Source organism: Macrosteles quadrilineatus, unplaced genomic scaffold (assembly GCF_028750875.1).
Source record: "Macrosteles quadrilineatus isolate MER2022 unplaced genomic scaffold, UCM_ALF_1.0 Scaffold_4__1_contigs__length_99947679, whole genome shotgun sequence".
Classification (NCBI taxonomy): domain Eukaryota; kingdom Metazoa; phylum Arthropoda; class Insecta; order Hemiptera; family Cicadellidae; genus Macrosteles; species Macrosteles quadrilineatus.
In genome coordinates this window covers 802266-825086 of record NW_026542597.1, presented here as the reverse complement: position 1 = coordinate 825086, position 22821 = coordinate 802266, and the positions used below count along the sequence as shown (strand labels likewise).

The window sequence follows — 22821 nt, the reverse complement described above, 5'->3', positions numbered from 1 at the left end:
AATTTACATTTCTACCCTGATTACAATGCCGCAAACCGTTTAAAAAAATCTTGATTCATTCCAAAGTTATGAGGGTTTTTTAAAACTTTATTTTTAGCCCATTTTAACATTGTGTATTTACAAACTAAAACCATAATCTCAAAATAGTGCTAGATAAAGATAAGTAAACACTACCAGTCATTGTAGACCTATTTTCACTTGGTTATGACAGATGTATTTTATTCGGCCGCCATCTTGGATCCGCCATTTTGGAATTTGATAAATTATTTTAAATATGAAGGGGGTGTTGTGACCCATCATTACAGATTACTTTTTTAAGCTGAACTCAATTCCATGATCCGTTTTTCATTTTTATATTTTGATTTTGAAATATTGACATTTTTAACAAAAAAAACTTGCAATATATCATAAATAAAACTTGATAACAAAAAGTGGATTGCGGCATTGAGTTTAGCTTAAAAAAGTAGTTCGAAATGATGGGTCACAACACACCCTTCATATTTAAAATAAATTATCACATTTCAAAATGGCGGATCCAAGAAGGCGGCCAAAAAAATACATCCGTCATAACCAAGTGAAAATAGGTCGACAATGACTGGTAGTGTATACTAATCTTTATCTAGCACTATTTTGAGATTATGGTCTTAGTTTGTTAATGCACAATGTTAAAATGGGCTAAAAATAAAGTTTTTAAAACCCCTCATAATTTGGAATGAATCAAGATTTTTAAAAACGGTTTGTGGCATTGTAATTAGGGTAGAAATGTTGTTCGAAATAATGGGTCGCAGTCCCACCTTTACATTTGAAAAAAATATTTTGCATCCAATATGGCGGATCCAAGATGGCGGCCGGTAATGACCACCTTGTCAAAATTAAGTACTTACTACCCAACAATGTTTGGAAGTGGTCTGGGATTGATATTTGAAAAAATGTGGAAAAAAGTTGGGGGGGGGGACAATTATAATTGACCCTGTATAGCAAGATGCAGTCAATTTACCATGAAACACAATCACTCTATTTGTGATCAGTCTAGATCGAATTTGTTAAATATGGTTTTAATGGATAATGAGATAGATGGATTTTTTGTTATATTGCGTTTATTGTAATTTTTGTAATAAGTCATATTATTATGCACAACAGGTGTATTTTTAGTACACGGGTTGAATGTCATATTAGAGTATTCTAAAGATTATTTTTATCAATAGACATGATTTAGCCTATGAGCTGAATTGATGACTATAATATAATTGTACAATTACCTCGTCATACCTCCGTATTTTCCGTATATATTACTAGCGGTTCGACATAAAAATACCATCCTCAGATACATACATCCATCGGATTTGGCGTCGTCAAACTTGATATACACATGTAACACGGTAACAAACATTTAAAATATAAAAAACGAAAAACAGACCTGTCGTACACATGATGAGTACGGAAGCTAGTTAGGTTCTAGGCTTATCATATTGAGACACACTACAACAGAACAGTCTAAGGTTATGGTACTAAAGTGCTATTTAAAGTCAATGTCAAATATGAAGCTCTATTTAAAAATAATAAAAAAACACAAACAAGGTTGTTGGTGGTAAATAATATATAACATACTGCAATAACACATGTTTATATAATAAAAAAAGAAAACTGTGTCATGAAATACATAATCAAGGTCTTACATATTGACTTTATGGTTCAAAGATTACACCTGGTGGTGGGTATGTCGTATTCGAAGGGGGTAGTTCAGTTGTAGTGCCGTAGCTAGGAGTAGTCACAGAGTACGTAGTTCCAGAGGTGGTGTACAGACAGCGATGAAGGTTGTAGAGTGTGACGTCTCCCCCGAGCCACAATTTCCTCACTGAGGATCCACCACAGGGGAGATTTGACCCGTTGTAGAAGGAGCTGTATCCCTGCAGAACTCCCACTTTACTATTTATGTCGCTGCGTGTATCAGAGTGGTACAGGCCAAAGGTATCGTAGACGATGTTGAAACAGTCGGATATGGTGGAAGGGGCGAATATGTATCCCTTAGAGAAGCACTCGAGCAGTGCAACGTTTCCAATATAAGGCATACGGTAGTTGAGATTGAAGAAGTCGTCGACGATTTCGCTAATGAGTTCATTCGTATTTATGACTATGGAGATATCGCAAGATAACGCTTCATTTGCACCTGAAATATATCCAAATATATGAATGATATTCCCACACTTTCTTAGACATTTTAACTACATGTGTCAATATATAAATTTAGTTAGTGAATAGTATATTTTTGCTTTACTTTTTCAGAATACGGCATCACTTTCTCTACCATATCAAAGAAACAAATTTTAAATGCAACATCATCCTTGTGAAACGCACATCCTTCATAGCATTGGAAAGGACATCAATCATTTAAATTTCCAAAGGAATCTTCTACAATAGGAGAATTGACAGTTTGATACTTACTGATGTTGGCTACAGTATCTAACTCTGCCTTGGCTGTGGACGTGCACTCTAGGTCTCCAGGGTTATCTAAGGCAGTGGCTGTCACTGTGTTGTAGTAGTCGCTCAAAAATAAATACGTCATGTTGAGGTAAAAGTCCAACCCACGAGAACCTATCACATATTGCTCCAATGCCTGCTTCTGTAGCCCGTAGTACTCTTGCATTTCAACCTCCACACCCCAGACCTGGTAGTAGTTCTTGTCTTGTGCGGTGCTTATTTGACTTTGCAGAGTGTCATTGTAGCCTTGCCATTGGTTCTGTAAAAATGCATTTTTAGATTATAACATATTTGGGCTACTAATTTGCATCAATAAAATGAGATATATATATATATATATATATACAGGGTGAGTTTTAATTGTCCCCCCCCATACTTTTTTCTACATTTTTTCAAATATCAATCCCAGACCACTTCCAAACATTGTTGGGTGGTAAGTACTTCATTTTGACAAGGTGGTCATTTCCGGCCGCCATCTTGGATCCGCCATATTGGATGCAAAATATTTTTTTCAAATGTAGAGGTGGGGTTGTGACCCATTATTCCGAACTAGATTTCTACTCTGATTACAGTGCCACAAACCGTTTTTAAAAATCTTGATTCATTCCAAAGTTATGAGGGCTTTTTAAAACTTTATTTTTAGCCCATTTTAACATTGTGCATCTACAAACTAAGGCCATAATCTCAAAATAGTGCTAGATAAAGATAAGTATACACTGCCAGTCATTGTTGACCTATTTTCACTTGGTTATGGCTGATGTATTTTTTTCGGCCGCCATCTTGGATCCGCCATTTTGAAATGTGATAAATTATTTTAAATATGAAGGGGGTGTTGTGACCCATCATTTCGAACTACTTTTTTAAGCTAAACTCAATTCCATGATCTGTTTTTCATTTTCATATTTTGATTTTGAAATATTGACATTTTTAAGAAAAAAATTGCAATATTTCATAAATAAAGCTTGTTAACAAAAAATGAATTGCGGCATTGAGTTCAGCTTAAAAAAGTAGTTCGAAATAATGGGTCACAACACCCCCTTCATATTTAAAATAATTTATCACATTTCAAAATGGCGGATCCAAGATGGCGGCCGAAAAAAATACATCATCCATAACCAAGTGAAAGTAGGTCAACAATGACTGGTAGTGTATACTTATCTTTATCTAGCACTATTTTGAGATTATGGCCTTAGTTTTTAGATGCACAATGTTAAAATGGGCTAAAAATAAAGTTTTAAAAAGCCCTCATAACTTTAGAATGAATCAAGATTTTTAAAAACGGTTTGTGGCATTGTAATCAGAATAAAAATCTAGTTCGGAATAATGGGTCACAACCCCACCTTTACATCTGAAAAAAATATTTTGCATCCAACATGGCGGATACAAGATGGCGGCCGGAAATGACCACCTTGTCAAAATGAAGTACTTACTACCCAACAATGTTTGAAAGTGGTCTGGGATTGATATTTGAAAAAATGTAGAAAAAAGTATGGGGGGGGGACAATTAAAACTCACCCTGTATATATATAAGTTTGCAATTGTATAGGCTTGAACATATTTTCAGAACACTTTTAACTTACTACAAAAGTTTATTTTTAAGGTAATTTTACCAGTTCTGCGGCATAAGCATCAGAGTCAATAGTTGTTGTAAGCTTTGAACACTCGACCAGCATTTCAAGGAACTTCCACCCTTTGGCAGCTACGTTAGTTGCAGCAGTAGTGGCACACTGAACCGCCGTCTGTTGGAAGTACGTCATCGAGGGGCTCGGGAACATGGCGTTCTAAATATATGAAATTAAATTTAGTCATAATTATTGGTGGTATAAAAAAAATTTAATATTTTAAAATGTTGACAAGACAACATTTCATTGTCAATGCCCACAGTTGATTGGGGTCAGTGAGATGTGATAAAAGATCAGTGTGGATTATTTAGTGATTTAATTTTTATGTTTCACAATTACATCCTAGAACACCAGACTCTGGCCTGGAAATCTGAAAATATTAACAATAAATACCTAAAATGAAAACTAATTGGTTTATTATTTGCTTGACTTTTTCCCTAAAGATTGATTTTTTCGATTGAAATTACTGCTATATCACACCGCTTTTTATTGTAACAAAACCTTAAGTTAACATGCCATTATAAAACACAATAATTCAATCATTCGTAATAATATTGGAACTGGCTGAAATGTACAATGGTGTTTTCTCTGTCGTTTGATATTTTTATCACACCTTGAAGATAAGCTTGAATACTCATATCTTATATTACGCAATCGAGGTATATGAACTTAAGTAAAGGTCGTGACAAACGTGAAAATTAAATCTGAAAGTATTTAGAATAGTAACTAATCTGTATCAGAATTCCTAATAGAAAAACTAGTACTGTATTAGTAATTATAACTAAAAAAGAAAGGAACATACAATTCAACATTATTATTATAGTATAGAATTTAAAATTATGTAGTTGTTTATGCGTTTGAAGTCGTCTTGGGTAAAATGTCTGAATAAATTAAGGGTAGTCAAATTCAGTTAGTGACAATATAAAGTGTAAAATATGTTTGGAGATTGATAATAATATTTGAAGTAAATCAAACCTGGGTGTTGTTGGCAACAGTCCGGTAGTTGCTGTACATAGATTCAATACAAGACTTAAGGCGAGTGATAGAGTCCTTGTTGGGGTAGGTTCTGACGCAAGCGTCTATACCCTTGAAAGTTCTTATGTATTGAGCAAAGTAAGTTGCATTGGTCTTTCTCCATGATGTAAGCAGCCGAGTTAGCTTAGATTGAGCATCGGCAGTGCAGTCAATGTAAGCGTCAACCTCTGTAAATATTTACATTATTTCCTATGGGCTTTAAAAATGTACTAACTGATGAAATATTTATACTAAATATAATGTAATTCCATTCCACTATTGACAAGTTTTTTGTAATTTCTTGTCAGCATTGATATCCAGTTTCATCGGTGTATAATGGCTACACTAGATCTGGCACTAAAAAGTCAATTTTGTCAGTACCAATGTGAGTTGGTTCAAAGTTTATATAGTCTTTCCTCCCTATATTGTTACCCACTGTATTATTTACAGCTTTGAGTACAAAGCTACACCTATACGTATATAATATTTGGACTCCTCGTTACCTTAACGGTTACAATGATTGCAGTTAGATAACTATATAGGTAGTTATAAATAGTAGATGTACCCCCATAAAGGTAATATTTATAAAGGTAATGAAACACTCACGAGACTAGCCAATATGAACGAAACAGTGCAGACCTGTTTTCATTTATTTGTAATTTTGTATAAAAAAAATCTCTTGAATTTACTGAGTGTGACGGCCAGTTCACTTAACAAATTGTTTCATTTCACTGACCTGTTGCTATTGCGTCCTCCATGTAGTCAGAGATGCCATTAACACAGCCCTGCGCGTCCGTTTCTTCCATCAGCAGCTGAGCTGTAGCCAGCTCCTGTGCTTGGAAGGCCACCACTTTGCTGAGGCTGTCGTTAAGTCCTGATGCCAAGTCTCTGAACGCATCCTGAGCCGCTTCTAGTGTGAGTAGTTCTTCTTGGAGAGCTCTGCTGGGGAAGAACTGGTGCCAAGCTGAGATGTCTGATTTCTGCCAGTAGATGTAGTCGGTGACATACTCATCGGCAACGGTTGATTGGAGGACCTACAATTATGTGGTATTTTTACAATGTTAATAAAATTTAATAATCATATTGTTTTTGTAACAAACATGAACATAAAAACACTAAATAATCTTTTTGAGCATGTTATATTTATTTTATTTGACAAAAGCTTGGTCTTATTTATGTTTATGACTCTAATTTGTGATATTTTCAGTTTGTTATTATGTATGGCCTTCTTGGAACAAATTAAAATATGTGAATTATACGTTTTAAGTTATTGAATGTATATAATTTTGTATTACATAAATAATTATGCAAACTATAGAATATCATACTTTTGAATGATAATACTAAAGTTAATATAAGTAAAACTATGTAGTATAATTATTTGTTTAATTGCTTAAAAAACGCTTTTCGTAGTTTCACAGATTTAAAAAATGAATTTGATTTATTTAAAGGAAATACCTGTTTTGCTAATCATTAATAAAAGCATATGTGGATGCTTGAATAAGATAAATAGTTTAAACTATAGTTTTACCCCAAATTAAATTTTGCAAACAATATATTTGTTTTATCTACGTTATTTTAGGTTTACACTAATCAATGTGTATGCGGATACTTTGTCATTTTTTGCAATGGAATTTGTTTTTGAATAAAAGTCTAATTGTAGTCCAAAGATAAGTACTTAAATCTTTTAACAGCAAATAAAGTAAAATAAAATAAATATTCTACAGATTTCTAGTGCATAACAGATACCCTAATATAGTTATACTACAGGGATATACTTAGCTCAAATTAAAATATAAAAAAAAAAACATTGAAGAGTTGAGCAGTAATACCTTACCAAGTCACTTAGTGCTTACATATTTGAATTTTTGTCACTAAAGAACATTTTCTGATAGCTCCAGTGAGCTAAGTGAAATTACTACTTAACAACTAACCTAATACAAATAGCATCAGTAGCAAAATAGTGCTTTACAAAATATTTACCCAAATTTCTTAAAGTTTTCGTCTTTTTTGTTTTGTTTTCTAATGTTTTATTTCCCATGAATGGAAGACTTACACAAGGTACAACATATAAGGCAAAACAAGTAGTTTATAAATTAATAAAAGCCTACAATTGTGTTTTTCATTCATGTTGTCAATAAATGAAAACGATGAAAACCAATTAAATATCGATCAAAAATGTGATAGCTATGACGTCTAAGTATATCCTATATTTATGACGAAATTATTTATCAGCATTCAAACACAGTTGATTAATAAAACCAGGTTAAACTTTGGCTTATTTGTAACATATACTTGAAGCAATCTTAGGTTTTGACTACGGTTTGAAACTAACCAAGTTTAAGTTAAATTTTGTTTCGAGAAACCGGCTTTATGAAAACAACTGGATAGCTACACTAGGCTTGCCTTAACAACCTTACTGGTTTGGTATTGCCCCTGTGGATATGACGTTCAATTTTTAGGGATTAATACAGTTTGAAGAAACTTTGGTATTTTTTGCGTTTTTAAATATTAAAATAACCCTATATGTTTAAACTAATTAAAAGAGGTTTACTTACCAGAGCAGTGAAGACAAGACCAATAAGCTTCGCCATTGTGATGTATGTTCAATGAAGACGACTTATGAATTGTACCATAAGCATCACATGCAGATCAATTTATACACTCAAAGTGGGATTTCTCTGTTATCATCGATGACTGTTAGTCTAGAGTAGTATTAAACCACTTCAAACTTAATCTTGTCATAATGAAAAAATCCTTTTCTATGAATCACTTAAATGTACCACTCGAAAATGTCAGTGTGAAGAACACTTATAAGGTAGATTGATGCTTATTTAATAATAGTATACAGATTTTCCTTGTTATTTATAACGCCCCTTGTACAAATACTTCAATGATATGACAGTAAACGTAATGCGATTAATTGTAAACTGAGAGTTTTTAGAATGTTAAAGAATTCTAAACACATAAACCTCCTTGTCATCTTTACTTTTAAACGTTTAAAAATTAACTTTTTTGTAGTCGAAAGACGACATTTTCTATGAATATATATGATATATAATATGATATATTATGATATATATATATGATAATATATAATATATATGATCGATATCTTTGAAAGATATTGTCTTAATATCATATATTGATTTATCTTTTAATTTGTTTGTATTTTTTCATTTGTTACATTTTTTAGAGGTTTTGCAGTTTTGAAAAGTTGGTCTTTAAAAGCTATCAAAAGGCATAAATGTAGCTAGTCTACTAATATTTAGTACATATGCTTCAGTTGAATATTTGTTTAAAGTGTCACTTGGTAAAAAGTTCTCATACAATTGAATCTTAGGCCAGTAAAAATAGGGTTTAGCCTGGAAATAATTCTCGGAAAGCTGGAAATCGTTTTAATCCTTTTTTTTTGTATAGAAGTAAAAGGACTTGTAGGTTGTCCCATTTTCCAGGTGAGCTTCTGACCTGGGACCACAAAAACCTTGAAATTTAGGGTTATTTTTTTACTTTTTACTAAAACGTCAAAGAACCGTCCAGCCTACAGAAAAACACTGAATAAAGGAATTGTAGAGTATAAAATTCCGCAACCATTGAGTATCTGGTGATGAAAATCGAACCGATATTAAGTTATTTATAGTAATTTAAATAAAGTTATTTTATTAAGAAATTATTGAACATTGCATATTTAAAATTGATTTATATTTCTTCTAGAAAATGGTTTCCAAGTACATTATTATTTACAAAGTAATTAATATGAAATACAAATACCCTCGCCGCAGCAAACCTGCAGACTGATGTGATTTTTCATTTACCTGGCTGGATTTATATTAAAATATTCCCTAAAAATTGTCAGATTTATTTCCTATTTAATTAACATTAATTTTAGTGACTACTTAGGTTTGCTGCTACAGGGAAGATATTGAGATGTGTTTTTTATTGCAATGTCGATAGCTTAGTAGCGTAATTAAACAAACAAAGTTTTCAAATTTGGTATAAATATGTCCATAAACAAGCAAACTACAACATTTTATTTATTCTCCATAAGAATAACATGGGAATTTAAATTTACAATTTTGTTTAATATCCGCGTAACTGTTGGGCATACAACAAAGCTTCGATGTACAAATAAATTATTTATTTTTTAAGCATTTGCAGAATCGGTTTTGTATACTCTTACCCCTTTCCCAGTTGTCAGTCGACCTTGGGCGTTTTCCCATTTTTGACCCAAAAAGCATAACATTTCATAATTTATCTCCAAACCATTTTGTAGAGCTTAAACAAATAAATAATTTATTTGTATATTGAAGCGTTGTTGTATGCCCAACGGTTACGGGGATAATCACATCAATATGCTAACTATTTAAGTAAATAATGTTTTAAGTAAAGCTTAATCTACAGTATTATTTTAAAATCCAACACAAAACAATCGAAGCCTTTAAAAATTGTTAAGTTCACAACTTTAAAATAAAAATATATATGCAGTAAAGAAGTTTATCATTTTAATTTTAACAGAAATAAATTTCTCAACAGAGAAAAAATAACAGCCAAAGCTTAACTATACTATTGCCAAACATATTTTCACCTAATGATCAGCTTGCATCGGTCACCTAAGTACTAGAGATAAGGGTTGTTTGTCAGAATACTTTCCCAGAATACCAAATTACTAAATTTTGTTTTATTCGTCAGTACAACGTTCTAGTTATAACGTAAATAGCTCACTCCCTTTAAAGTTTTGATTATGCTACGTTCTTAGTAAAAAAAAATCAATTGCAATATATTATAGTAAGAAATAGACTATGGTGTCCATCCCAAAATTTTTACTGATTTCATTCTTGATTTGACTAAATATTATACCATTTTAACCATTTTAAGACCATTTTAAGACCATTTTAAGACCATTTTAAGAGGCAAAACGACTTCGTAGTTTATTGAGTTTTTATTTAACTGGTATGGATAAAAAAAGAAATTTGTGCGAAAACCTCAGATTTATTTCTATAAGCGAACATATTTGTACAATAAAAATTATACTTTATTCCTTTACTTACACATTACAACTCATTTAACTAACGTTGTAACACATTTTATATAAAAGTAAACAGGTCCTGTTGGTGGCTCTTGAATTGAATATTCACGTGGTTTGACCAGAGAGGCCCCACCCGTACTGAAGTATTTATAGGCTGATTTATTCAAGAAGATATATTCACTTGCTTGTATTTATGGGCATTGTAAAGCTTTTAGTTTTGTATTTCATATTTAAAACTCATGCAATAGAGTCTTCCACCTCGGCTGAAGGCCGAACGATATTCTTAAAAGCTTAGAACGGGTGTAAAGTCTATATTATTAGATATATCATTCTACAGCGTCCATAAATACTTACTTTAGTGGTAATTCTTAGACATTCCATCCACATGTTAAATTTGTAGCTAGGTTTTTGATCAAATTTGTCTTAGTTGATGTGAGCCACCTACAGATTGCACTGATCTAAATTACTGATTTCTGCCAATTACATTATGGTTTTTACCAAGTCAAACTGATGGATGGACTTATTATGAGCTATAGCAACTGTTGTGACCCAGCAATTATGTCAGTAACGAAAAATAAGGCACAAAATAGAGTTTTAGACACTAGCGCAATTTGTGACTGATTCACACAACTACATTCTTTTTTAGTAAAAAATTTGCAACAACTGATTCATATAGATGGGATGTCTTAGTCCATGATTTCATGTGCACACGCTTAGTTTATTTAGTTATATAGTTATTTATAGAAAGAAATTTGATTGCATTAAAATAAACTAATTTTATTTACTTTTTGACTTTGATATTGCAAGTTATTGTTAATTTGACCCCATACTTTACATATTGACTTATTATTGGTCTTATGCGAAAAAATATTTGGAATTAAGGTTCCAGTACCCAATAAGTCAACTATTATTAACATTATGCAAATTTAAGGTAACCTAATTTAAATCTAAAAATAAAACTCCAATTTCAAGATTTAAATGAAAGACGAATAAGGCAAATAGAAATTCACTAAGTCAGCAGGTTTGCTAAAACGAAGGTATTTTTTACGGATTATTTTCCCGAACATTTTTACCTCTATTAAATAACTTTTCTTTGCTTTACTAACTGTTTTGTGAGCCTTAGTCAGTTAATGCAGCGGTAACTTTTCAAATTTTCTTTTTAAATGATAATCTTCTTCCTCGACTTGCTCTTAGAATGTAAAATCACAAAAGAAGAAAGCAGTATTATTGTGATTGGTCATTTGACAAATACCACCTATAACTTTTTTATGGCCTGCAATAGTTTTAGTATAAACCACACTGTGTAAGTAAGTAAGACTTCAAGTGTGTTTATATGTTGCTAGGAATTGTTTGATTGGTGTAATGGATTGCTCCAGGATCTCAAATGTCTGTTTGATTTATACGCTGTCACTCTAGGACAGATTTGAGCTTTATACATCATACAACAGATATCTCAGTGAGGATTATCACTAATCAGGAAATACTCAATCAAAACTAGTCAGCTTAAAAAACCATACAGACTCTCAAGAACAGTAGTAGTAATTGAGAGTCGAATGAAATACTAACGTTTAGTTGTTTTAATTATTGTATCATTAATGTTTTGAATTCAAACAGGTTACACTTTACTTGTTAAAATATATTCTTTCAATTATCAAAAAATTATGAAGAAACCAACTAAAATAAAAAAAACCTACAGAGGATTTGGTAACTTTATAAAGCATGTTCGATAAAAAGTAACCCTTAGAATTAGTAGTCAATTTAGTTGACTTAGCAACTGATCCAATAAACAAATGATTTATATGTTTATAATAAGAACAACATGTTTACACTTTTGTGAAAAAACATATTACATTCTCCAATACCTACAAATTTGTCCCAGTATTATTCATTAAATTAATAGAAACTCATTTTTGATGACAAACCTGATTATCTGTAATCCTTCTTGGTGGTAACCAATAGAATTTAGGCATAAAATACTGATTTAACACGTTAAACAACTACGAGTATAATATTAACACATAATATTACAATGGCATTTAATAATTGATTACATACATCTATCAGCAGGAGAAGAGCTAAGTGGGATAGAGTATCTCACCTGCCACTCTTACACTGTTATTTCAAACATATATTTTATGTTTTAATTTGCACATACACTTAAAATATGCTTTATCAACAAATAAATTTAAAAAAAGGTTTAATTACATCACATTGCATCAAACTGTTGTGTGTTGTCAAATTATCTGCCATATACTGGGAATGGACAATGGACATCATGAGTATATATTTTTTCTATTTTATAAGGAAAGAACTTTCTTATTAAATAAATTAAATAATATTGACTTACATTTGCTTTATTTCATAATAATAGTGGTGTAAACATTTAATTAATTTTTCAAATATACAATGAGGCTACATTATAAATTATAAGCTTATTTACATGCAAGCCAATATGATATTTTTGAATGTGTTTATATTCATGATTGCTGTTTAATTATTTCCACTGTTTATGAGTTGTTACAATGATACATAAGTATGTTGATAAGTAAATTGTTAATGCGTGTTACAATTTCTTTGTATATAAGATCCAAAAAATCATTTAGCTATACACGTATTTGAGTGGCATCTATTTACTTTCTGAAAGTTTCTCTGAGCAAACAGTTTCCTTTAACTTCTTACATAAATACATGAAATATCAAGTAATTGCTCTTCTTGTAACCTAGTTAGTGTCATAAACATAATTAGTGAATTACTAGCAGAACGATTGTCGTATGAGGAAAGAGCTTACCTTAAATAAATAAACCATTTATTACACTCAAAACATGGAAATAAATAGAATAACATTTAATAACATTTTAGAATCATTAAAGTTAAAGTTAGCTTTTAGTACACATATAAACCAGTATTTCTTACCGCATTACATACTGGACTATTTATTTATTTGGATTTTTTTTCGTAAAGCAACATGCTATTTTTTTACGAAAAAAATTATAAATTATACTTTAAATAGTCATGGAAACTTGTGTGTGTGTGTGTGTTATGTAAACATGTACAGTCACATTCATTTAATAAAAAAAAATTGTCAAAAACAAATTGAGAACCTCCTCCTTTTGTTGGTAGTGGGGAAGTCGGTTAACAAATAAATATATTTCTATCAAAAACAATATGGTGTGCCAGAGTAAACAATAATAAATCTCAGTCTTAAGCTATTTTTTTTGTAAAAGACATGGTTTTGGTTAATTTACTACATCTATTCTAGCCTAAAAATAACCCCTGCCGCCGTGAAAAACCTGCGAAAATCATGAATTAGCCTAAGTGAATTCTCGCTAAAATATTTCTTTAAAACCTTCACGTTTATTCGCTAAATCTATTAACTAATTTACAATAAATTAAACGAGTACTTAAACAAGAAACAACAGGGATAGTTGTAAAGCATTTTTTGTAACGTATCTGCCTTTAAACTTTTGTAAAAAATCGTTCAACTGATTTCCAATAATCACTTCAATGTACATCTCACAAATCTTGATGTGAAACCCTCTCGTATTAAGGTGTTCTGATTACTTTCGTATTTTCATATTATGTACACATTTCCTTAATATTTACTTGGTATTTTCCTTGTTTGATACTTGAGTGATATCACCAAATGATAGGGCGTCAAAGTCCCAATCTGTCAGTAGACTAGCACGCTCACTACATTTTCCAAAGATTTAGTCGTATAATGTATAACACTATATTTAAAACAACCAACACTGTAGCAATAGATAAAATACTGAAAATAGAAAGAAGAATCATCAGAACATGTATAAACAAAAAATATCAAAAAGTTAGAGTTTGGAGACTGGCCTCAAATAAAACTGTATATAAGGAAATAGAGCCATTGATAAGTATAATTAAAAAGAAAAGAATTTCATTCATTGGACATCTTTTAAGGACCCCGGAAAATAGAATAAGCAAGAAAATAATTGACAAGTTGTGGAATAGCAAGAGTGACTTTAGGTGGATTACAGAGATTAAGGAGGACATGAGAAGGTTGAAAATATCATTAGAAGATTTGGAAAATAAGTCAGAGGCGCTTGCAGTACTTAAAGACAAAAATATCATCCTGCCAATAGGAGCGAACGATCAGAGACAAGAAAGAGTGGTTTCGGAAGAAGATAGAAAACAACGGTAGGAAAGAATGAAGAAGTATTGGGCGGAGAAGAAGAAGAAACAGATTTTAAAAAGAACCTGACCATTATATTGACTTAAGTGGTCCAATGCTGGCCATAAAAAAATAATAATAATGTATATAACACTATAGTGCAGGTAAACAACGTCGTACATCAGTCTCGGTGGTAAAAATGTTTAAACAACATCCTCTTTCATACATAACACCATATTTAACAATTTGTATTCTATATATATATTTCTTCATATACAGGGTTAATAAAAAGTCTGAAGACCCATATAATTTTTTTAACGGCCCATACTAGAAAAACTAAACTCTGCACACATCTATGGCATGTTATTAACTTTTTGGGCATAACCGCCACTTTGTGTACATCCCCAAAATGGCGAATTTTGGGGGAAACTAAAAATTTTAAAATAATAAGACCCATCGAGTGATAAAATCCTGATAAAATTAAACCAACTACGCAAACTAGGGGTCTCTATCTGAATCCAGTAAAAAATGGCAGTCAATTGAAATTCTCAAAAGTGAATTTTTACTTACAGGTTTCCAAGTCTGGAGACCCCCTGTAAATTTTGTAACAGCTCAAATTAGAAAAACTAAACTCTGCACACCTTTATGGCAAGTTATGAAGTACATTTTGAGCCTAGTTGTTGCTTAGTTCGCAAACCGAAAATGGGGGATTTTGGGGGATACTCGACAGTTTGCAAGTTAAGCCCCATCGAGTGACCCCTTATTTTGAAGGTCGCGTTAAAAGAAACTTAACAATGCAAACTAGAGGCATTTTAATTGAAAACTTTAGAAATTGTCATGTATTTAATAATTTAGACAGCCATATTTTACTGGGTCAAGATGAGCCAATATTTTACCTTCAAAATGAGGGGTCACTCGGTTAGGCTTAACTTTCAAATTTTGAGTTTCACCTAAAATCCCCCATTTTTGGTTTGCGAACCAAGTAGCAATTAGGCTCAAAATGTACTTCACAACATGCTATAAAGGTGTGCAGAGTATACTGTTTTTTTAGTGTAAGCCATTACAAATTCTACATTGGGTCCCCAGACGTGAAAAGCTATAAGTTAAAGTTATCTTCTTAGAATTTCAATTGGCTGCTATTTTTTACTAGGTTGAGATAGAGACCCCTGGTTTGTTGGTTTTCCATTATCAGGACCTTCAAAATGAGGTCAATAGATGAGTCCAGTTACAGTTACCAGTTAAAAATTTTGAGTTTCCCCAAAAATTCCCTATTTTGTACACGAAGTGGCGGTTATGCCCAAAAGGTACTTCATAACATAGCAGAGTTTATTCTTTTATTGTGAACCATAAAAAAAAATGGCGAGGGGTCTCCAGACTTTTTATTAACCCTGCGTAATGAAATACAATTATCATCTGCAATAAATTATTAAATTGAAATAGAGAGGTTATGGACATAAGTTTACTATTAATATAAAAGTTAATTATCACTTAAATGAGTAAACATTAGTAGGGAATATATTATAACGTTTAATACGAAATGCAAAACCAAACGCTCTGCAAGCCCTATAAATCTAGGCAAGTGAATATTTTCTATTCTTCATCCGGCTATCAGCCTATAAATAATTCAGTATTGGTGAGACCTTTGTGGCCAACCACTTGAATATTCAATACCAAAGGCACAAACAGGATCGGTGTACTTTTATATAAAATACATGTAACGTTAATATATAAAAAATGTTTAATGTATAGAGGTAGGAATAAAATATAGTATTCATATTGTAAACATATATTCGTTAAATAATCAATTTTTTCGCACGGATAATATTTATTATTATATATTTAGTGAGTTAAATTTAAAGTAACAAACTTTACATCTTATGCCACAAACCCACAAAAGATAAGTAAATAATTAAATGATTACAAGGTCAGTTTTGCTTTCTTAAAAAGGTAATTAATTTTTAGTAAAAGAAAGGATGAAACCTGGTACAACTTGCTGGAGACAATTGCATAAGGCCGTTCCTTAACGTAAAGATAATTTATTCATACATTTATGTAACAACTTTAAATGGGGACAATCATCTGATAAATCTTCTTATATATAAAAAAATTGTTTTTATTTTCCGAGTTCGTTTGGCTCTTCTACCCGACTCATTTTCATAATTGAGGTCTCAAATTGAAGGTATGCACGCACAGATTTGCCATTAAGCATTGGCATATATTTATGTATAATCCTACTCTGCTTCTACGTACACGAAATTCGCTCCCCATGTATTTCTTATGGGAGCTATATTTGGTTTTTCTTTGCCGAGTTCGATTGGCTCTTCTACCCGACCGATTTTCATGATTAATGTCTCAAATGGAAGTCATGCACGCAAAAATTTCACATCAAGCATCGGTGAATACTTACCTACTGTATTACTTGACTAAAAACAATTTGATTAATTTTCGAATTTTTACATCAACTTAAGAAGTATTTCACCAGTCATAATTGTTATACAGTCCTATATATTTTGGTCTAAGAACTTTCAGTGAAATATCGGCTTTTATTTAAGTGATTAAGATGACTAAATGAAAAACCATAAATTCTATTATTTCACGGTTATTATATTTATTTTAACGCTGCGGAACAGCATGGGTCCTCTAGTTAGTTATAACTATAACAAAATCCTGATAAATAAATTTGAGCAAGTTATGAGTCTATAGGTTAGGCGGTCCAACGGTGCAGTTCAGTTGTAGGCAAATATTAGTTATTGTTATTAAAATGTCCGTTAACAAGGTATGTACTAATAATAACAGGCTTGGGCCAAGTTGCCAGATTTGATCAGAAACTGGGATGGTAAGAGCCAAAGGCAATCATGTATATTAAAACGTGACAGGGTTTTTTAATTTCACGAATCTGAATCTCTTGAAGGATTTTCATGATTTTTGTGTTAAAAGAAAGATTATTTTGAGATCTAGGGAATTTCGAAGCCATAATTTGAGTTTAGGGTTTCAATTTTTTAGAAATTAAGTTGTAAATTTTAAAAAGTCTAGCAGCCGACGATTACATTCTACTCTAGCTTTTGGTATAAATACAATTTGATTAACGTAACAGCTGTAAACATTCAGCGTTTTTGACACAAATTCAGCTTTTGGATGAAAATAAAATGACATACATTAAATTGACTTATTTATACTATATGTGGTGCTATACTCATTGATACGTTCATTTATTTGGTAAGAGGACGAGAGTTTATTTAAATATACAGAGTAAAATACTAGATGTTCTTATTAATTTTTTGAACAGTCTTTAAAATATTTATTTAGTTTTAGTGAAATATAATTTGTTTTAATTAGCAGCTGGTTGATTAATACAACTTCTATAGAACTACGAGGTTAGTTTATTTACTATGTTATTTTGTCATAGATTATAGGAAAAAGGTAAGATTCTATAAACATTGCTGTAAACGAATCGAAGCTCACGAATCTTCAAAGAGAGCTTATGAAAATGATTTTACTACTCGACTTTTTGAGGAAAGGTTGGGAAAATAACAATATCATGATCACATGTTTTGATTCATCTTAGAAGCTTTTTCTTTACTATAAATTTTGAACTGCTTGAACTATGCTTGAATTACTAATAGGCACACTATATACAGTTTTAATGGACTACTCGATTCCCGTACGTAGGACGGACCAACAGCTCGTTCTAAATAAAAAATCAAATAGAAAAAAGTTAAATTATCCAGCTTCAAATATAGTTGGGTTCTTTAACGGCCACAAAACCCGAATTTTCAACCGAATCTTCAATTGTCCTATATTAAACTTAAGCATGTTACCGAATCTAAAATTTATCAGGAAATAAATTTAAGCATTTTGACTAAACTTCGAACCTATCAGCTACCACAACACTAGAATAAATGCAATAAAAGAGAAGTTATTCCCAAAATATCAATAGGTAAAACACTAACGGATAACTATGGGTTTCTCAGCATATCTTGAATTTAGGAAGTTGACTAAGTTAAAGTTTGTTGATACTATTTATTATTTGAATGTTAAGATGAACTAGGAACATTATATTCTGTTCAAGGGGTTTCCAAAAATCTTTAAGGCAATCAATTTACAATCGATTTCATTAAGTTTGTTTGTAATTTTAAGTGTAATACAAGGAAAAGTATAAATAATAAGGAAAATCTGTATAATCGTTTGGTGGTAAACATCAGCCCACTTTAAAATTGTGATTTGTCACGTATACATTCAAGCGATTCTTAGGAAAGGGTTTTCATTGTGATTAGATAAAGTTTGAAGTGGTTCAATGCTACTCTAGACTAATTGTCGTCAAGATAACTGATAAAACCCACTTTGAAAATATATATTGATCCGAATAAGATAATGATGGTACAATCCATTTGTCGTCTGCATTGAACATACATCACTATGGCGAAGCTTATTGGTCTTGTCTTCACTGCTGTGGTAAGTAATGTTCGTTTGAATAATTTTTAATAAATTTTTATTATTTTAAAATATTAAAAACATACAAAAGTTCCTTTATATGATGCAAAGTATTAAAATCACACATTTCCAAAATCAAAATAATATAAATTATAATTTGTTATACCAAAAGGGTCAGTATGAAAACCTTATGACTCAAATAGTTGTCTTAGAGCCACATTCCTAAAAGATAAATAAACTTTAACTCAGTTTACTTAAGTGGTCTGAACCGATGATGACTTCGCACCACTATTTTATGGTTGAACTGGAAGTTTACTTTTCTTTTTGAAAAAAACGAAGGAAGAACTCGGTTTATTATCCATATTATCATATATTCCAAAGTAATTTTACAAAAGATGATGGCAAATTATATTTTTTTGAAAGCAACCATGTTTGCACACTGATATTTAATTTTGTAAGCAATAGGCCTATTGCTCTAGTTTAAGCTGATCTATCATTTCCTACCTTAAGTTAATATATATTTACTTTTTATCATTTGTATTCATAACAGATAAAATGCTAGGATATATAACCGCAAATCAAAAACTTGTTATAAACTCATTAAACTTATTAAATTTTATTAACATTGTAAAAAAATTACATAATTTTAGGTCCTCCAATCAACCTTTGCCGATGAGTATGTCACCGACTACATCTACTGGCAGAAATCAGACATCTCAGCTTGGCACCAGTTCTTCCCCAGCAGAGCTCTCCAAGAAGAACTACTCACACTAGAAGCGGCTCAGGATGCGTTCAGAGACTTGGCATCAGGACTTAACGACAGCCTCAGCAAAGTGGTGGCCTTCCAAGCACAGGAGCTGGCTACAGCTCAGCTGCTGATGGAAAACACGGAAGCGCAGGGCTGTGTTAATGGCATCTCTGACTACATGGAGGACGCAATAGCAACAGGTCAGTGAAATTAAACAATTTGTATATTAATTAGGTAGTGGCAGTAAATTAATGTTGGACAGTAGCCTGACACAGACGAGTCTATATACTGATGAGACAGAACATCGTGGCTAAAAAGTGACTAAAGCAAACATTTCACCATTTATAATACATTATAATAATTTAATTTTTAGTACTAGTATTTCATTAGATAGTAAATTTGTAAAGCCAATGGTAAATAATGTAAATATTTACAGAGGTTGACGCTTACATTGACTGCACTGCCGATGCTCAATCCAAGCTAAATCGACTGCTTACATCATGGAGAAAGACCAATGCAACTTATTTTGCTCAATACATAAGAACTTTCAAGGGTATAGACGCTTGTGTCAGAACCTACCCCAACAAGGACTCTATCAGCCGCCTTAAGTCTTGTATTGAGTCTATGTACAGCAACTACCGCACCGTTGCCAACAACACCCAGGTTTGAATATCTTAAAATATATTACTAAACCATCTCCATACATATTTTCCACTTAATATTGTTAGCTCACTGAATTTGATCACCCTTAATCTTTTAGACTTCTTTTACCTAAGATGACTTCAAATACTAGGCCTATACACATAACCAACAAAAAATTTAAAAATGCCATAATAATAATGTTGAATTACTGTGTAATTGTATGTAAATTTCATTTTAAATTAATACAACTTTTTATAATTTTTTTCTGTAAGGAATTCTGGTAAAGATAATCGACTATCCTAATTTCTTTCTGGTGAATAATTAATTTCTAATGAATCTTTCTTCATAAGATAAGATTTGAGTGTTTAAGCTTATCTTCAAGTTGTTAAGCTTATCTTCAAGTTGTGATTAAATTTACAAACAACTTAGAAAACATCCTTGTAGATTTTAAGCTACTTCTAATAATATTTCAATTATTTAACTCCTTGTGTTTTATAATGTGATGTAAAATTTAGGTTTTTATTTCAGTAAAAAGGAGCGTGAGATAGCTGTAATTTTCTTAAAAAAAATCTTGCTCAAAATATTTTAATTGCCACTAAATGTATGTAATAATCTGTTACCCCTCTTTCCAGAACCTTTTGTGGGTATTGACAGAATAGAATTTAGACTTTTAAACTTTTTAAAATATTACACAAATTGTAATTTGCTACTGAATTTAGACTAAACCTTTATTTCATATATTTAGAACGCCATGTTCCCGAGCCCCTCGATGACGTACTTCCAACAGACGGCGGTTCAGTGTGCCACTACTGTTGCTACTAACGTAGCTGCCAAAGGGTGGAAGTTCCTTGAAATGCTGGTCGAGTGTTCAAAGCTTACGACAACTATAGACCCCGATGCTTATGCTGCTGAACTGGTAAATATCTTGAATAAATATATTTTTCTACCTAATGAAAAGTTTCTAAAAATTGTTGTTAGCATATTAGAACAAATATTTATCTTTTCCAGAGATGAAGGTTAGTATTACAAAAAGGTATTAATCAAATTCTTCTTACAGAACCAATGGCAAGGCTACAATGACACTCTACAAAGTCAAATCAGCACCGCACAAGACAAGAATTACTACCAGGTCTGGGGTGTGGAGATTGAAATGCAAGAGTACTACGGGCTACAGAAGCAGGCATTGGAGCAATATGTGATAGACTCTCGTGGGTCGAACTTCTACCTCAACATGACGTATCTATTTTTGAGTGACTACTACAACACAGTGACAGCCACTGCACTAGATAACCCTGGAGACCTAGAGTGCACTTCCACAGCCAAGGCAGCGTTGGATATGGTAGCCAACAACAGTAAGTTTCACATTGTATATTTGCCAAAATATAGAAGATTCCTTTGGTAATTAAAATAGGATTCAGTACTGTGATTCATGTGCAAATCACTGGGGTGCCAAAAAATGATTATATTTCAAACTTACATTTACCACACTAAGTACTATCCTAATATGAAAAAGAAACGTATAATAAGAGTGCATATTCCAAACAGAATCCATAGGTTTACATATTTCAATCTCATCTTTAGAAATAGTGCAGATAGCTTACATTATTAAATCTGTATCATTATTAAAGATATGTTTTTTTTTTCAGCTGCTAACGAAGCTTTATCTTGCGATATCTCAATAGTGAACAGCACAAAGGAACTCATAAACGAAATCGTCAACGACTTCGTCAACCTCAACTTCCGTATGCCTTATATTGGAAACGTTGCGCTGCTCGAGTGCTTCTCTAAGGGTTACATCTTCGCCCCTTCCACCATATCAGACTGCTTCAACATCGTCTACGATACCTTTGGCCTGTACCATTCTGATACACACAGTGACATAGATAGTAAAGTGGGAGTTCTGCAGGGATACAGCTCCTTCTACAACGGGTCGAATCTCCCCTGTGGTGGATCCTCAGTGAGGAAATTGTGGCTCGGGGGAGACGTCACACTCTACAACCTTCAGCGCTGTCTGTACACCACCTCTGGAACTACGTACTCTGTGACTACTCCTAGCTACGGCACTACAACTGAACTACCCCCTTCAAATACGACATACCCACCACCAGGAGTAACCTTCGCACCATAATGTCAATATGTAAGACCATAACAACTATAATAACGTACATTAATAAAGTTAATTTATTTTGTAAACCAGTATAAAAAAACCAGTTTGTATATTAATTACCCGCAACGACTGTGTTTTTTGTTTTACTTTCTTAAATGAAACTTTACATTAGACGTCAATTTTAAATAGCATTATCGTACTAGGAACACCAACAGTTTTGTTGTAGCTTGTCTGAAGCTATTAAACTTTACAACCTACAACCTACAACCTAACTAGGATACTTTACCTTTCAAAATTATTAACGCTACAACAAAAATAATTAAAGTATTTACTTAACAGCTCTTAGAATAGTTCAACTTTATTTTATCCAAAACATTTTTGTATGTTTACTTAAAAGAATCCTGTAAAGAAAAAAATTACGAAAAAGGATGCTTAACCAGTATGATTGTCTCGGCTAAAAAGCTAAACAGTTGCTTTTTATTGTAAACCAACCCCTTTGGTTAGTCATACTGTCGTCAAAAACAAAATGAGTACATTTTAGGTCTTTACAATTAATCAGTAAATTCGAACACACATTTAAAAAATATTAAATGAAAATGAGACATTGAGAAA

At 31.9% G+C, this 22821-nt stretch overlaps 2 protein-coding genes across 2 annotated transcripts; one reads left to right on the top strand and one right to left on the bottom strand.

Annotated features, from left to right (window-relative positions):
• Positions 1–1608: 1608 nt before the first annotated feature.
• LOC128992239 (uncharacterized) lies at positions 1609–7745 on the bottom strand. Its single transcript, XM_054415715.1, has 6 exons — positions 7673–7745; positions 5851–6148; positions 5076–5302; positions 4089–4259; positions 2443–2737; positions 1609–2167 (listed from the first exon to the last, which is right to left on the bottom strand). Exons 1-6 carry the CDS (start codon positions 7706–7708, stop codon positions 1686–1688), a joined length of 1509 nt encoding a protein of 502 aa, XP_054271690.1. The 5' UTR covers positions 7709–7745; the 3' UTR covers positions 1609–1685.
• A 10865-nt stretch (positions 7746–18610) lies between these two features.
• On the top strand, positions 18611–22309 carry LOC128992203 (uncharacterized). The gene is made up of 6 exons (XM_054415669.1): positions 18611–18733; positions 19363–19660; positions 19897–20123; positions 20848–21018; positions 21160–21454; positions 21749–22309. The coding sequence occupies exons 1-6, from the start codon at positions 18698–18700 to the stop codon at positions 22228–22230; spliced, it is 1509 nt and encodes a 502-aa protein (XP_054271644.1). The 5' UTR covers positions 18611–18697; the 3' UTR covers positions 22231–22309.
• Positions 22310–22821: the final 512 nt, after the last annotated feature.